At 40.9% G+C, this 18496-nt stretch overlaps 1 protein-coding gene across 1 annotated transcript; it reads left to right on the top strand.

Moving 5' to 3' along the window:
- The first annotated feature begins 16785 nt into the window (after positions 1-16785).
- On the top strand, positions 16786-18189 carry LOC147544184 (uncharacterized). Its single transcript, XM_086635647.1, has one exon. The coding sequence runs from the start codon at positions 16786-16788 to the stop codon at positions 18187-18189; it is 1404 nt and encodes a 467-aa protein (XP_086491773.1).
- Positions 18190-18496: the final 307 nt, after the last annotated feature.

Below are 18496 nucleotides of genomic sequence, written 5' to 3'. Positions count from 1 at the left end.
AAAAGCGAATGTCATTCGCAGGAGAACTCTCAAAGCGAGTGAAAGTGTCTCTAAAGGTATATCTCAAAGTAGTTGAGATAAACTCCAAGTTGTTGTTCAAAAGCCCTGAAAGGTCAAAATAAAATCTCAAAGACACAGAAAATAAAGGTTATTTCTGAAGAGATAAAAGACCTGCGCAGAAACGGAAACTGACTCTAGATTTTGTCTAGAAGCCAAAATCATCGTGGAATCCATATCTCGTCAAGACATGAAGCTTGATAATTTAAGTCAACAGAAGACCTAAATTGGTTTTCCAAAATAGAAAACTGAGAAGGATGGAAACATTCATGTTTCCCGAAACGAGACAATAAGAATAAAGATTCTTCCAATCAAGTTATGTCCACAAGCATGCTTCAGAAATCTATCGACGGATTAAAAGCACGCAAGAGTTAGAATCTTCGATTCAAAAGGCAATCAAAGAAGTTTGATTCCTGAGGAATGAAGAAAATCTTGAATCACGAAATTTCAAGAAGGTAAGTGGGAGTAAACAAACCTTCCGGGTCCGTATGCAGAGTACATACAAAAGATTGAGTACGACATAAGGTGTTGTATAACAGTAACGAACTGACTCAATAAAGGACCACACACAAAAGGATAAAATGCCATTTTGGGCATCTGAAGATCTATAAGCATAGATCAAAAGGATGATAGGATTAGAGAGACTCAGTACGCTGAGATGCTTGAGATCCGAAACAGAAAATCTAAGACTCGGAAAGTCTAAAAGATTTCGACCCAAAAACTCATGACAGAGGGCGTTGCAAAACTCGGAGTCTGAAAAGACACCGATGAGCTAGCACGCATGAGAGAGACATTTATGTTCGAAAACATAAAGTCAATCATGTTGGACATGATTAGCATTTAAACATACGAATTCGGATTGGAAAACCGAAACACTACTTAGTACATCCTAGAAGGCTAAAGGATGAAGTAGTAAAAAAATTGAACATGTCATCGTAGCAAACTTTCAGACATGGAAGGAAAGTAGGCTAAAAGTGTTTAAGCCGGAAACTGTTGCAAATACTACACAAAGAATTAAAAGCCTTAACTCTAGTAAAAGTTACTAGACATTATCAAGGTTGAAGTTAGCAATCTTCAAATTAATTGATAATAAGCAAAGTTTAAAACCGACTACCACGGTAGTCAAACTAAACTGTCACCTAAGACATAGTATGAGATTCATACACAGTCTAAGGCATGAGGTATAATTTTAAACCTCGACAAGTAAAATTGAGTGGGTAAAAGGAGTTTTACGGAAGAGGCTCAGATTTACAACTCTCGTTATCAGAAATAATAAGAGTTATTTCACCAGTCGTCTAAATTTGGTTTAGTATTTAAACGACAGTCCATCGATAATAAAACGTTCCGAATAGGTTTGTCAGATACGTGATCTGATGAATGAAACCCTATTAAGTGAACTTGGAATATTTATTATCAAAAACCCTGGTCCAGGTCATTGCATGGACAACAATGACTCACGAAGACTAGCACGGGAGTCGATGGGATAGCGCAGTTTCATGGGCTATTGGAATAGTATATTCTATTCGACTACGTGGGTGTGTAAAAGGTTTATACACTGGATAACCCTCAAATGAGAAGTACATCACTCGTGATGAACGTCAATACTTCTCATAAAGACAATTGGAGAGATTCCTCAAAACATGAGTGCTCCACTCATCTTATGAAAGGAATGTCCGACTTTGGTTCCGTCAAACGACGCACCGTAAAAGGAGGTTAAAAAGACGGATACTGGGAAGGATAGGATAGACATGAAGTTAAGTGGGAGCGCAAGAATGGATTGTGTCACCCTAATCACACTAGGTACAAAGTGTCTCAAGGCCACTTGATGAGTAGCAACTGAAAATGCGTGGCCGCGCTCAAACGGATTAAAAGTTAATCGTTTGTCTTTTACAGTTGTACTCGGATATCAAGAAAGTCTGAATGACGTGACGTATCAGATGGGATACTAAATTGACACGGGAATCGAGGCATTGCACTTATTCTAAGTCCAAGTGGGAGTCTGAAGGAGTTGAAGGAGATGTCCTTCGACCAAGGTGACAATGCGAACAATTTGTCGGATAGGATAATTGATGTGGAAGATCATCAAGTCCGATTGATTTAGGGATCGTAGAGTTGTAGCTAGAGACCAACTACGATCGTCGAATTACGAAGTAATTCGCGGCTAACTTCGATCGGATCCTACAACGGGTTACACATAAGAGTGTCAAATTGATCTAGGATATGACTAGTGGGAGTGAGATATAATCATGGGAGTGTCCCATAAACATATCTCATAGGCCTAAAAAGGAATTAGGCAAAGATAGTACAAAAAGGCCAAAAATAGGGTTTTTGGGCCTTAGCCGATTCGGGCACTTTTAGGGCTCGGACGTCATCTCCTTAGGGAATTGAGAAAATACCAATAGTTGCTATTTTCGACTATTTCCCTAAATCTTATTCTAAAGGGTGTTTTGGGAAACCTAAAAGGAGGTGGATTCTTATTAGGGTTCTATATAAACACTCTTAGGGCAGAGAATAAGGTGTGGAATTTCTCTCTAAGCTTTCTTACTCTACCACATCAAGTAGAGAGGAGAAAGTGAGCTAATTCCCATTCACTATCTATCTAGTCAAAGAAGAAGGTGTTCTTCTATCCAACCACCATTGGTGTGCTAGCTATACAACAAGGTGGGAGATCAAATTGATTGCTCGTGTGCCAAGTAGAGGAGCTACACTTGAAGCTCTTGGTCTTCTTCAATCAATTCAACTAGTTCGAGGGAAAAGCGATTAAGGTAATCTACTATCTCCGTTAGTTTAATTACTAGTTTTGCATGTGATCCTGGGAATACTAGTGTAGACATTAGATGTCTTATTTCCGCTATAAACACTAGTAGAAGGGTGTAAATACCAACACCTCTCGTGGTCGACTGTCCCTAAAATACCAAAATCCCTCAACTAACCAGGATCTCCAAAACATCAATCAAGGTTTTGTTGCTAGATGGTGTTGTCCTCAAGAAGCCAGACTAGCACAAATCAAACGTATGCTCTTCCCTCAATCCATCTTTTTTCGAGATTGCAACTACTATCCAGTAGAAGGACCCATCAACACTTTTCTCATCAAACCCAAAAGTCTGTTCATATTAAATGCCCTTAAGTTTGGTAGGCCCTGGATTATGAGGGGCATGCTTCTTGTTCTTAAAAAAGTGGATTTCCCTCTCTCGGAAGGAGTTGATGACTTGTTTTTCGAACCTATGTGGTGCAACCTCTATAATCTTCCCATGGCAATACAGAACAAGGAAGATCTCGACGCCAGGATGGGTAAGATTATCCAGATTAGACCTAGGAATCTGGGTTTTGTTAACAACAAGATGATCAGAGTTCATTTCCTCTACGATGTTAGATTACCCCTCTTGGCAGTCATCAACACTATTTTTGTGGACAAGGAACTTGATATCAACATTAGCTACCAAAAATTTCCAGGTGTCATCTGCCAAACTTGTAGAATAGTGGAACATCCTTTAAGACATTGACCTAACCCTGACTTGGAGGATCCCTCAGAAGATGAAGACGACCCTATGGAAACTAATGTCATTACCTCCCAAATCCGCAGTCCGGATGAACCACTCCTCATTGCTCCCTCACCAGCCCCAGTGTATCATAACAACCCCCCGTCTCCTCTTTACCCCCTCGGGAAAGAGAACTAGAGCAAGCCCTTCCCATCATTCTATCAGTTCTGATGATCAGTCTAATGACTCTACTGACTTTCAATCGATGCTCATTGAAAACCAAGAGGCAAAGAGACTATTAGATGAAGAAAGGATGGTCACCCTTAATGTCATTGCAAAACAAGATAGTGGGAGTGTCGTAACTCCACCAGAATGATCTACACTCAGTTTTCTGTTATTTGGATTTTAGTATATTTCCTGTTAGTTTGCTGTTTCTTTTAGTTGCTTTCTGTTTAGTGGGCTACGAGTAGGTACAGTTGCAAGAGTGTTAATCCTTCAGGCTATTCTGTTGGCTTGGAGTTGATCGTGTGGGGGTGTCATCCACCCTTTCCTTTTGTGCTCGCTTGCAAACTGTACCCATTTGGTTCTTTGTTAGTTTATTTTCCTTATGTCTTTGTATTTCTCCTTGATTTCCTGTTTTAGTGGTTTAGTTTTTCTCACATGTCTCTGTTTTCTCTCTGTTCCGGGCCTGCCTTTAGACTTCCCCCTTTCTGGTTGGTAGGCGCGCTTTTAACCTTTATTGGTTTTGGCTTTGTTTTTACCTCTTACCCTGGTGTGCCCCTAGACCTGCCTTAGGTGGTCTTCGACGTGGAAGTCTCTTTTCCTTTTTTGAGGCTTCTCTATGGACCAACCCAACAATGACCTCTCTATCCTTGCATGAAATATGAGAGGTTGTGGTAACTTTCTGAACAAAAAACACCTCTGGGCTCTTATCCGAGCCCATAAACCGGATATTGTCTTCGTATCGGAAACGAAATGTTTGAACACGAAAATTGGTCAACTCCTCAACCTTCATACTAATTACAGACAATTCACTGTCGAGCCCGTTAATAAAGCCGAGGGGCTCGCAGTCTTCTGGACGCATAATATGGAGCTCGAGACTCTCTGTGCTGACAACAACATTATCCATCTTAAGCGCAACCAAGTTAACAACAATTCCCATTTCTTTATTTCTTGCTTTTATGGGTGCCCTTATAGCTCTAACCGTATGAAACCTTCGACCCAACTCACTAATCTGGTTCCTGACCCTAACACCCCTTGGCTGGTTATTGGCGACCTTAACTCTATCATGCACACGGAGGATAAGATTGGGGGCAAAAAGGATTTTTCCCCCTCACGCACGTAAAATCCGAAAGCATGTTAACCTTCTTAGTCTCCATGATCTGGGCTTCAACGGCGACCCCTACACTTGGTCTAATAGACAATTCTCGAGCAATCTTATCAGAGAACGGCTTGATAGAGCTTTATCCAACCAAAAATGGCTTACTGACTATCCAGTCTCCACTCTCCACCATCTCCCAGGGGTAGGCTCCGACCACATTCCTATCTTACTCACTACCATCAGTAAAAACCTAAATGGTCGGAAACCCTTCAAATTTATCCGCACCTGGATGTCCCATCCTGACTGTAGCAGTTTCATCAGTAATAATTGGATCACTTCCTTTAATACGATCCAGAATAAACTCAACTCTCTGGCCATCAATCTCTCTCAGTGGAACAAAATGGTCTTCGACCACCTCGAAACCAAAATTAAACATCTTACCCGGTCTCTGCAATCAGTTAGTAACAATGATACACTCTACAATCTTAACCAGTAACTTGAAGAAGCTTACAACCAACAGGAAAGCCTCTGGAAAGAAAAATCCAGAGTAACTCATATACATCTTGGCGATCGTAACACGAAGTTCTTCCATGCCAAAGCGATTCAGCGTAATCGGAAAAAATCAAATCTCTTCCATCAAAAGGACCGACAACTCCTGGACCAACGATTTCTCGGAAATCGCTAATATCTTCTCCTCTCATATTCTCTCTATATCCTCCTCCGCAGGCACGACCATTATAGAGGATTCAATCCACCTTTTTTCTCCTCAGATTTCAGATTCCCAAAACAACAAACTCATCAATATTCCTATATAGGGGAAATCCGCTCGGCTATTTTTCTCTCTTAAACCTGATGCAACCCTCGGCCCGGATGGCTACCCCCCTTTCTTTTACCATACTAATTGGGATACTGTGAAGATGGATGTCATTAACATGGTCACTAATTTCTTCTCCCACTCTTACCTCCCCCCTTCTTCCAATCATACCCATATCTGTTTGATTCCTAAAACCAAGTCTCCTCAGACCACGTCCGACTATAGACCCATCAGCTTCCTAAACACCACCTACAAAACCATTACGAAGATCCTAGCCAACCGACTTAAAAATACCCTTCCTGATATTATTTCCCCTTTTTCAGGCAGCATATGTCCCTGGTCGCCAGATTACAGATAACATTATCATCAGCCAAGAGTTGTCTCACTACTTCAAAACTAAACGGGGGGGGGGGGGGGGGGGGGGGTAAGAGCTACTTTGGATTGAAACTTGATATGTCCAAGGCTTTCAATCGAGTGGAATGGTCGTTCTTAGATAGGATTATGGCTTAGTTGGGTTTTGCGGATCACTGGATAAATATGATACATACTTGTATTTCCACTTCTTCTATGGCAGTCTTGATAAATGGCTGTCCCGACCCCAATTTCAATGTCTCCAGAGGAATCAAGCAAGGGGACCCTCTGTCCCCTGTCCTCTTTCCTTTGGCTATGGAGGGGCTTAGTCAGCTGCTAGACTCTCAAAGCAACCCTTACCAATTCGTCGGGTTCAAAATTCCTAACTTTGATCTTACTACCAATCACCTGCTCTTCGCAGACGAATATCTTATTTTTGGTCTCAACTCTCTCGAGAATATTAGCAACCTTAAGAGGATTTTTGACATTTTCAGCGTTGCTTCGGGTCAAATGATAAACTATTCTAAATCGACTATTTTCTTCTCCAAGAACACCCACCCGAAATTCAAGCGTATGATTACTTGAAATCTTAAAGTCCACCAATCTTCTTCCTTGGACAAATATCTTATACACACCTCTTCATCGGTGCCAATAAAAAGCAAGCATTTTCCACCCTCCTTGATCAAATCCAAAACAAACTCTCTAAGTGGCACACTAATCTCCTATCCCAAGCTGGCCGTTCAGTTGTAATTTTTATAATTGCAGCGACCGTTCCCCGATACCAAATGCAGTGCTTTTCCATCCCGAAAGACATCAGTAATCGCAGTGAGACCATTCAAAGGTCTTTCTGGTGGGGAAAATCGAAATCCATCCACACCATCAACTGGTCCTACATTTGTAGGCCTCGTAATCTTAGAGGCCTCGGCTTCAGCCTCCCCTCTATTGATAACGAATCTTTTCTCAGCAAACTCATTTGGCGCATTCTCAAGAACCCAGATGCCCCTTAGGCCAAGATTCTTAAAGCCAAATACTATCCTAAGGATACCAAACCAGCGACAGCTAAATCTAATCACTTATGGCTCTGGAAATCTTTAGCGAAACGTCATAACCAAGCTAACGACCTCATTTTCTGGGATGTGAATAAAGGCACAAACATAAATATTTGGGAGGATTACTAGATTCCGAATCATAAACCCCCTATCGCTAACGAAAACAATTGCAATTTGAATAGAGTGGCTCAATTGATCACAAATAATCATTGGAACATGGACTTGTTAACTCGTTATTTCAATAACGATTTATGCAGGGCTATCAACAGTATCAATCTGCAAAATCATAAGGACTACTCCATGAAATGGACATTGACCAAATCAGGTAACTTTACCATAAAATCAATGTACTATCACTGAAGAACTAAGAATTTTGATTACGAAACTCCAGAATGGAACTTTATATGGTATATTCCAACGATCCCAAGAATTAAACTATTCATGTGGAAGTGTTGCACTAATAACCTACCTGTGCGTGGGAAAATTGGCAACTATATCGGTAACCTCTATAATTGTGTGTTTTGTGATACTGTTGAAACTACATCTCATATACTGCTACATTGCGATTTTACCCGATCTATATGGTTTCACTTTAATGTTATGTCAGATAACGTAACCAATATACATGAATGGATCCTGGAGTGGCTAAACTTCGAATCAGAGTTGCTGTCTCTATACGCCAAAATTATATGGTTCGTCTGGAAAGCAAGGTGTGAACAATGTTTTTCTTCGATTAAGCAAACCCCTAACAGGTGATCACCAACATTCAAGGTTCAGTCACTACCCCAGATCGAGGTCAAAAGGAAAAAACAACATCATCCCCCTCAATTGGTCTCCTCTAGAACCACATTTTCTTAAGTGCAATGTGGACGCCTCTTTCACGACATTCTTAGATCCCGCTGGCTATGGTTGTATAATACATGATGACAAGGCAGGATTTATAATTGCAATGGCAGACTCGATTAGAGGTCAAACGGCGGAAGAATGAGAATATCAGGCGATTTTACGGGCAATGGAATGGGCGACACAACTTCAAATTCCTCATCTGCGTATGGAAAGTGACAACCAAAACATAATTAGATACCTAAACGACGACAACAAGTCAATCGATTGGCAGTCAGAGAACTTCATGGATAACATTCAAAAGCTCAAGAGTCAATTCCTCTCCATCAAATTCACCCATATCTCTAGGGATCACAACAGATGGGCAGACAAACTCGCAAAGTGGGACAAGAAAAATGTTTGTAATCGGATATGGAACTCTCTCCATGAGCTTCACGATGTTTTAGATGCTTAATTTATTTATTTTTGAACAAAAAAAAAGAAATTGTTATAGAAATATTGATGGAAATTATGGAAATTAAAAGTGACCCACATAATATACTTAAGAGTAAATAGCTGCCAATATAAGTTTGATTAGGGAATAAGATAGAGAGGATAAGAAATAACATGAGGTAGTACTGAGTCATTAACATGTAAGCATGAGGTGCCTCAAACAATAAGACATTACCCTCTTAGGGCTCCACGTTGCTTACATCTCTTGCTATAAATACACTTTCGATCTCTTAATTATATACTGGGTTTTCGTCGCGTCTTACGGACGCGACAGATCCCTCTTGGCTAACGCCGATAGATCACACTTTTTGAAATCTATATTTCAAAAAAGGAAAACTGAACTTGATTAGTAATTTTCTTTCGGATGAAGAAAAATGATAAATTATATTGAGAAAGAGAAAAAAGTGTAACCGATTTTGGGAGATCGTGAGAGAAAAGTAAAGGGATAAAATACGTGGAGAGTAGTTTATATAGTTTGAACACAGAGATATTTTAGGGAGATTGTAACTGATTTTGGGTTTTAAACTAATTATTGACACTAATATCATTTTTTTTATTTGAATTACAGAAAGAGGATTTTATATCTAACAAATTCTTAACAAAAATGAACGGTCAGACTTATACCTCACATAACCGACTAACCTATTTTAATATATAGGATATTAGAAGTTGGGAAAAGGTTACTCATACATTTATGAGATAATAAAGATTGGTCTTTATATCAAGTAATTTTACTATTTAATTTCTTTCTTTCTTGTATACAATTACAATACGTCATAAACACGACTGTCTTTAGTTATAGACGGGATCTCGCTCAACTAAAAAAGACTATCAATAATTTACTAGTAACACGTTGTCGATTTTACAACCTTCGATTTGTCGGGGAAAAACTATATCACTTAGAAGCTCATCTAGAGGCAAAATAACTAGAGAAAACAACTTACGAGGAGAATAATGAACCTCTTTACAAACGTTTAGCGGCGTTGATTGTGACCCGACATAGTCATATAGGATAATTGATGAAGAATATCATCAAGTCCGGACAATTTAGGTATCATACTGTTTAGCTAGAAATTAACTACGATCGTCGAATCACGGGGTGATTCGCGGCTAACTTCGACCGGATCCTACATCGGGTCACACCAAAGAATGTCGATTTGATCGGATGATATGACTAAAGGGATGAGACATGTGATCATGGGTGAGACCATAAATAAGTCCAGAAGGCCTAAAAGAATTTTGGCCAAAGATAGTACAAAATACCTGAATAAAGGGAATTTGGTGAAGGAGATGTCCTTCGACCAAAGATGCAATGCGAGCAATTTGTCGGATTGGATAATTGATGAAGAAGATCATCAAGTCCGGACGATTTAGGTATCGTAGTGTTTAGCTAGAAACCAACTACGATCGTCCAATTATTAAGTAATTTGCGGCTAACTTCGATCGGATCCTACATCGGGTTACACCAAAGAATGACGATTTGATCGGATGATATGACTAGAGGGATGAGACATATAATTATGAGAGAGTCCCATAAATATGTCCCAAAGTCCTAAAAGAAGTTTAGGCAAAGATAATACAAATGACCCAAAAGAAGGGTATTTGGGTTGGGCACCAAAATCGGTGTTTTGGGGCCCAAAAGATGCGGCCAAGCTTGGGCCTGTTCCCCTAGTAGGGTCGGCCAGATCTGCCCAATTGGGCATGGTTTGGGTGGCCACAAGTTAGGGAAAGAGAAAAATAGAAACTAGTTTTTATTTTTGACTATTTCCTTAATCTTATTAAAAAGGGTCTTTTAGAAAACCCAATTAGGGTTGGACTCTAACTTAGAATTCTATATAATGTCTCTTAGGACGTGAATAAGGTGTCGAAGAAGTCTCAAAGAGCTTTCTTCTCTACAACATCAAGTAGATAAAGAAAGAGAAACAATTCCCAGCTATCTATCTAGTCAAAAGAAGAAGGAGTTCTTCATCAAACCACTATTGGTGTTTTAGCTAGCAACAAGGTGGGAGATCAAGTTGATCATTCAGTTGTCTTGAGTAGAGGAGCGACAATTGGAGTTCTCGATCTCCACATTCGATTGGAAAGGTTCGAGGGAAAAATTAGAGACTAAGGTAATCTCTAACTCTTAATTAATTATTAGCTTATGCATGAGATCTTGAGGATACTAGTGTTAGACATACTAGATGTCTGAGATTCCGCTACCAACACTAGGAGACACCATAACCCTTCAATGGTGTCAGAGCCTCTTGCACGTAGCTAATTTTTGCTAAGTTTCGGACTAATCCATGATTCATTAGATAGAAGGTTATGTCTAAAAGTGTTTTAGAATTAAATTTGTTTATTTTGAATGTGGTTTAAAGTTATTCAAATTGTTTTTCAAAGTTGATGATTGAAAAGAGTCTCAAAAGATTCGGTTTTGATTGATTTCGATTTTGAAAAGTGTTTTCAAACATGTGGATTTTCATTGATTTTAGAAATTGTTAATCAAGATTTGAAAACATGTTTTAGAAGTTAATTTCCTAAAGCTGCTGGTCAGGACGCGTGCTGGACGCATCTCGGTCAGCAGACCGAGACTGTCTCGGGTTCAAAGGCGCGTCTAGGACGCGCCCCAGGTGACCCAATGCATCTCAGACGGTCCGAGATGCATGGAAGTTTCCCAGACGCGTCTGGAGTGCTCTAGGCATCTCGGTCTGAAACCGAGATGGCCTAGTGATAGGCCTAAAATAGGTCTATTCCCGCAAGTATACAGGGTCAAGTTATAGTAAGTTAGTAAATTCGTGAATCGTCCCAAGGAATAGGTAGGTAACTTCGGATATTGAATGCGGGTTTAACCCAATAATCAAGATGTCAATAGCTAACTTAGACTAAAACACACACCCACCCTACTCATAAATTTGATAATTGATTTGCAAGAATTAAGAAAATAAATAAAACTAACTAAACTATCTAAGTGAGAGGTAAGAAGATATCTAAGGTTATAAAATCCACCGCATAATTTCACTTTATAAAACAAGCACTTAATTATTTAAATCTCTTTTGTATTTACTCGGGATCCAATATAATGAACTATTTGGATTCCGGATGATGTTCTAGATAAAACAATTTTATAATTACTAATTCTAATTGTCTTCCTTATAGAGATTCAGATCGCTTAACTATTATTCATCATCTAAAAAGCATACTCCATCTAACAACTTAACGAAAGTATGAAATATCTAATTATGAGGCATGAGTAATGGGAAGAAAATCCAATCCATATAGATAAATAATCAATAGACATTTAAGCACATCAAGGGATTTTAATTAATCAAGAACAAGTGTTACAAACATCCAAATGGGTTTCATTCACAACCTTAGATTATTAAGTTAACTATACATGAAATCTAGAGTAACATTCATTGACATTGTAAAATAAATGAAAATACTAAGAAAGTAATGGAAAGAAATCATCAAGAATGTTCAAAATCCGTATTCCCATGTATCTCCATTTTATCCAAGATTTTCTCCAATTGTGCTCAAGAATTTTACTCCAAGAAATCCAAGTAATAGCTATTTTATTGCCACCCAAATACGAAAAAGAAGGAAAAGGAAGAAATTAGATGTAGAAAGAAGTTAGAAAGAAGAGATGAAGGGGGATAAAAATGACAGAAGAATATGAAAGAAAGAAGGAGATGACTATTAATGGAAGAATAGTAGAGAGGAAGTAGTAGTAGTAGTAGAGAAAGATGGATTTAGTAGTAGAGAAGAGAGAATAGGTTGGAGAAAGAAATAGGTAAGAGGGGATTGAGAGGGTTTTCAAGTCTAGGTTTTAATGGAGGAGAAAGGTGTGCCATATAGGGTCAGGGTTTTGGTTGGGTTAAATGGTAAAAAGAATAAAAAGACAGGGTCACATTTGGAAAATGGGAGGGTCTAAAGGATAAAACCCAGGCGGCACTTGTTCTGTCGAGTATACCTCTGCAGACCTCCTTGTTCTGTCTCTCTTGTCAGAGTAGGGCTTAGGTGATAGGGCTGACATAAATCCAAGGCTAGAGCAGATTCTTGGTGCGTACGATACTCATGTCGACTTCACAACAATCTCTCCGGCTAGAGTTGGACTTAAGTGGTAAAATTATTTAGGATTTATTTGGATCCACCCCCTAGGATGGCTCTACTAAGGGTTTTGGTCGCGTACGTATGAGGCTTTGGCACGTGTGACCTAAGACAATTCTTGACTTCGTCAAAACTGACCAGTATCTGGTTCAGTACGAGTATCCCGCTAACAAAATTTGATAGGTCCTAACCCGCCCATGGGTTCTCTTAAAACAACAAACTGAATGGGAATAAAAACTGGGCATTTTGCTCAAATGCCCCGATTTGTGGGCATTTGAGCAATTTTGCCCCACTCAAAGAAATATTTGGAAAAATGCCCCTTTTCCACTTTTTCAATTTTTTGTTTCCCACCTTACCTTCCTATAAATAACATATCTAGAATTTCTAGATATGTTTAGTTTATCCCCAAATCAAAGAAGAAACCAAGTTCTTCCTTTCTCTCTCTTGAATCTAAAACCAAACTCGAATTAACTCAATCTAACGTGCAAATTTGTTGCTCGAATCAATCGATGAACTCGAACTAACACGATTTATCTCCATTTCATGTCTTCAAGATACCCAAAGTTTGATCCATAAGCTTGAGAAGCTCCCACTCTCTCTGGCCCGAAATCTATAAAGACTCTTCTCTATCAATTTAAAACAGGTATTTGAACTCTAAATCTGCATAATGTCTTCTTCTCGTTTCTCCATTTTAGGTTCAAACCTCTCGACTCTTCATGAACATCTTCTTCTCGTTTTTGCTTTTCATGCCCAGGGGATTGGTTGAACACCAGAGCGCTTTGCACCTCCATGATTTCTTTTATCACCTCCATGATTTCTTTTCTCACTTTTCTTTTTAGGGTTTGAGGGCTCGCGTGATTATTTATATGTGTTATAGTATTATGGTTGCCTATAAATATATGGTTGCGTGGAGACTTAATTACCTAATGTGCCCATGTGCTTATAGAGTTACTATTGCCTCGTCAAACTACCAATCACATCCTATGTATGGGAGGTCCAATGAGGTTTCCTGGCTTGGGGAAGAAGAGTCATTTTAGGCGGTTTAGGAAGGGGAGAATTACCCGACTCATTGCACCTCCACAACCCACCTCCTCACCTTCCACTTCTTTTGCTATATATACCCTCTTGTTATATGGTTTTAAGATACTTTTAAGTTGTACCTTTTCCCTCTTCTCTAGCTAATATAGCTTATGGTCTTTCACTTTGAGAAATTAAACCTTATTTGATTATAAACCTGGATCATGCTCAAAATAATTTCCAGACCACCATATTCCCTAACAGCACCTGCAATTGCGAATTCAACTTCAGGATCCTGTGATTCCTCCCTCTCCTCTTCTAATTCTTTAATCATGGGCTCCGTACCTTCACCATCTGGTCCCTTCATGATCATTTGACAATATTGCATGTGCTTCAGGCACAGGTGCGGACCCAGGTGCGGACTTCAGGTCTGATCATGACTCTTCAGACGTTAGTCAACGTCTGGACATTTTATGCATCATCACCTACATCAGACATGCATGACTGAGACCACGTAGGTTACCATCAATTTGTTTCCTTTAACTTTCTCGAATAAAGCCGTTAAGCAGAAGAAGTAGCGTTACAAGCTACATATTTTACTAATAAACAAAATATTTTAGCACAAAGGCGACACTATAAACGAGGAGTCCTAGTTAAAGTCACTTTGCTTTGGCAAGACAAGTAGCTCTGGTAGCTAAGGCGAGGACCAGAAACCTTAAGGAGCAGTCCTAGTTAAATTGAACTTCACTCGAGTAAAACGTACCCCTCACCAAGGTCCCAGGGAGGAGTCCTAGTTAAACTGACCATGCTCAAGCCGACAAAATTAGGCAGCTCTGGTAGCTAAGGCAACGACCAGAAACCTTACAAGGAGCAGTCCTAGTTAAACAAAGACTTTACTCGAGTGAAACGCGATCCCGCAATGAGTCCGGGGGTACAACCCTAGTTAACCTACAACCCTGACAAAGGTGACCTACAACCCTGACAAAGGAGAAGTCCTAGTTAACCTACAACCCTGACAAAGGTGACCGGGGGTACAAGGAGAAGTCCTTGTGAAACTAGTCATGCAAAAGTAGACAAAACGACCCTGATAGCCCAAGCTACGACCAGGGGTACGGGAGGAGTCCCTGCAAAAACTAGTTGTGCTCAAGCCGACAAAACCAGCCCTGGTAGCGAAAGCAACGACCAAGGGTTCAAGGAGAAGTCCTAGCTAAACTAGTTGTGGTCAAGCCAATGAAACCAGCTCTAGTAGCCCATGCTACGACCAGAGGTCCAAGGAGAAGTCCTAGCTAAACTAGTTGTGCTCAAGTCAATGAAACCATCCCTGGTAGCGAAAGTAATGACCAGGGGTCCAAGGAGAAGTTCTAGCTAAACTAGTTGTGCTCAAGCCAACAAAGCCAGCTCTGGTAGCCCATGCTACGACCAGAGGTCTAAGGAGAAGTCCTAGATAAACTAGTTGTGCTCAAGCCAACGAAACCAGCCCTGGTAGCGAAAGCAACGACTAGGGGTCCAAGGAGAAGTCCGAGCTAAACTAGTTAAGGCCAAATAGATAAAAGACAATCCTCGGAGCGATAGCCATGATCAGGGGTAAAAACCAGACTCGAAAATCATTATGATTTACGGAGCTACGCTAATTGGGGTTTTGTTTTGCAGAAGGAAATAGTAAGATTATGGCATGATAGAATAAGTCCAACTCTCTTTAGTTTTGCAAAAGCGATCATACGGAGCATGCGTAGTAAGTTAGGGATATTGCATTAGTAAGACTAGGGTTTTAACAAGTAACTATTCCATATTTAAGTATGTGTAGATAAAAACAGAACCAAAAAGGGACGTCATGGGAAATACATCATCAACCATCAACATATTAGACGAAGAAGAAGAAGCAGGAGAATGAGAAGACAAGGAAATTACATCAGAAGGGACTAGTTCTATAGAGGTCCGTATAATCACTGCCATAAGACCGCCGTCTAGTAAGCAAACTGATGGGCCTAAAAGGTCTTCCTAAAAGGTCTGTACCTACAAGTGCACGTGCGTCAAGTAGTAAAACCCGGTAAGACCGGGTCGATCCGCAGAGACTAGTCAAACCTATTCTAAAACCTAGAATTAGTACGGTTTTGTTTTTGAAAATGATTTTGGTTTTGGTGATAAAATAATAAAATACTAAAACAAATGATAAAGATGAACTCAAATGGGGGGAGATTGATGATGCACAAAATGTCCAGACTTGACTAACGTTTGAAGAGTCAAGATCAGACCTAAAATGTCCTGGATCGACTCGGCTTAAGGCAGCATGACAGCTAAATACCTAATGGTCCACCACATTTTCATTCCCCTAACTGGGAGGTCGGCTGGAAGAAACCAGCTCTGCAAAAAACGCCTTTGACCTAGATAGATAAGCCCTGGGGTCCCAGAAGGAAAGAGGGGGGTCTCCACAGGTTCGGCCCATACCTTTCGTCCAGAACTGGGGAGATATCAGTGCTACGCGACCTAGAGACTTAATCCTGAACTTTCTGAAAAGATCTCAGTCGGCCACATATCTTGAAGTGTTTAAGCCTGATCGAACTCCACGTATCTAAAGGAGGAAACTTCTCCTTTAGAGTCTATCACTTCGGCAAGATATGTACAGAGTATCATTGAACTTAGGAACTTTCACTTATCAAAGATTCGGGATAGACTCAAAGAGAAACCCTAGATACGCTAAAGAGGAAACTTCTCTTACGGTTGGACTGCAACCGCCTCACCACCGCCACTAATTGCAGTCGGCATAACATCGCCTATAGAAGGCCCCCTACATCGTCCTTCTCAGGACACGATCTCTTCACCCCGAAAAGATCACCCAATACTCAGAGTTCCCATAACTCGCCCCCAAAAGGATCGATCAATATTCATTCTTTTACTGCAAAGAGCACCCTGACTGTCTTGAGCGTCGGAGCGACTTTCGAACCCTTTGCAGGTTTTCCCCCCCTCGGGAACAGGCGAACAGGAGCAAGGAGCTGGAGCGAGGAGCAAGGAGCTGGAACAGAGAAGCAGAGCAGAGAAGCAGGGCTGAACAGAGGAATCTCTCCTCTCAAAACAGAATATACCATCATAACGGAGGCTGTCATGCATCAACTCCCTTTTTCATGTTGATTTCACGGGAGGCCAATTTTTGACATCAACATTTGGCACTAGAAGGAGGGGCGATCTCTCCAGCAAATCATCAGATTCAGTAAATCGAACTTCGTTAAATACCTTTTTTAGAACTAACCACTTCCGACGATTTCTCAGGAAAGAACGATGTCAGAACTCGAAGCGGTCGCTGACCCAGCGGCAGAATCGCCTCCTCTGAAAGAACAGGCACCCGGAGCCGAAGCAGTGGCGGAAAAAAGAATCAAGGAGGAAGAAGAAAGAACATCGGACTTGACGGTGTCCGTGAAGATCGGGGAAAAGGCCAACGAGGTAACGTACGTTAGAAACACCCTGAACCAAATCGATAAGGCAGAACTGGCCACCTTTCTAAGGGCACATGGCCACATCTTTGCCTTCGGAACCGATGAGGTACCCGGGATAGATCCCGGGATCATCGCTCACAAGCTAAACATCAAAGAAGGCAGCAAGCTCGTGAAGCAAAAGAAAAGGAACTTTTCAGCGGACAAGCAAACCGAGATAGCCAAGCAAGTCGAGAAACTCCTAGCATCAGAGGTGATAAGGGAGGCTCGATACCCGGAATGGTTGGCCAACGTGGTGCTGGTAAAAAAGAAGAACGATACTTGGAGAATGTGTATAGACTTCACCGACCTAAACGAAGCCTGCCCAAAGGACAGCTTCCCGCTGCCGTCCATAGATCAGCTGGTAGACTCCACGGCTGGCCACGAACTGTTAAGCTTGATGGACGCCTTTGCAGGATACCATCAGATCGCCATGCACTGGGCAGATCAGGAGAACACCGCGTTCCTAACAGATCGAGGGCTATACTGCTATCAACAGATGCCCTTCGGTCTCAAAAACGCCGGAGCCACATACCAGCGTTTAGTCAACGGAATATTTGGAGATCAGCTCGAGAAGATGGTTGAATGCTACGTAGACGATATGATCATGAAAAGCAGTATTGGACCAGAACAGATCTATACTCTTTTCGTAGACGGAGCTTCAAGCGAGGCCACGAAAGGAGCAGGAACATTGCTGATCATCCATGAGGAGGAAAAGACCTTCCAGACTACCTTATTTAGGTTCGCGGGAACGAATAACGAAGCCGAGTACGAAGCTCTACTGGCGGGGCTCAAGCTGGCTCTAAAAGCCAGGGCAGTCGACATTCGAGTGTATAGCGATTCCCAGCTGGTAGTCAACCACGTCAACGACAACTATGAAGCAAAAGGAACCGACATGATTAAGTATTTAAAAAAGGTAAGAGAACTGATCAGGCACTTTGGAAAGTTCACTATCACCAGGATACCCCGAGAAGAGAATACCCTGGCCGACGCAATATCAAAAATGATCAATGGTCAAACCACGATCCCCGTGGTAATATTTCACACAATGGAGGAGAGAAGCATTGATGGAGCACGGGAAGTTATGGCGATCAGAATAACCCAAGGGGATACATGGATGAAGTCATACGTCGAATATCTACTGACTCAGAAACTACCTAAAAACGTCAGCGAAGCCAGAAAAATACGCAGGAACGCCGCAAGGTATACCTGAAGGATATATTCCCTCGGTCAGAAGGAATGGTATCCTTCCGAAGGAATGTCCTTCGACCAAGGTTGCAATGCGTACGATTTGGCGAATAGGATCTTAATGACCTTACTCAGAAATCAGTCCGGTCCAATTAGGGGTCGTAATGCTTAGCTAAGCCAAATACGATCGTCGGATAACTTCGGTAATCCGCGGCTAACATAGACCGGATCCTACAAGGGTTACACATAAGAATAATCATTTGAACGGAGAGAATTGACTAGAAAGAGAATGGCTAATAAGTGGATTGGATCCATTATTGGTAAGTCCAATT

The sequence above is a fragment of the Eschscholzia californica genome, unplaced genomic scaffold (assembly GCF_041429995.1).
Source record: "Eschscholzia californica isolate CP2 unplaced genomic scaffold, dmEscCali1.0.p SCAF_4, whole genome shotgun sequence".
NCBI classification, from domain to species: Eukaryota; Viridiplantae; Streptophyta; class Magnoliopsida; order Ranunculales; family Papaveraceae; genus Eschscholzia; species Eschscholzia californica.
This window is presented reverse-complemented; position numbering and strand designations above follow the sequence as displayed.

Excerpts from the sequence above, each read along its gene's own strand:
- LOC147544184 (XM_086635647.1), top strand. The coding sequence starts at position 16,786 with ATGTCAGAACTCGAAGCGGTCGCTGACCCAGCGGCAGAATCGCCTCCT.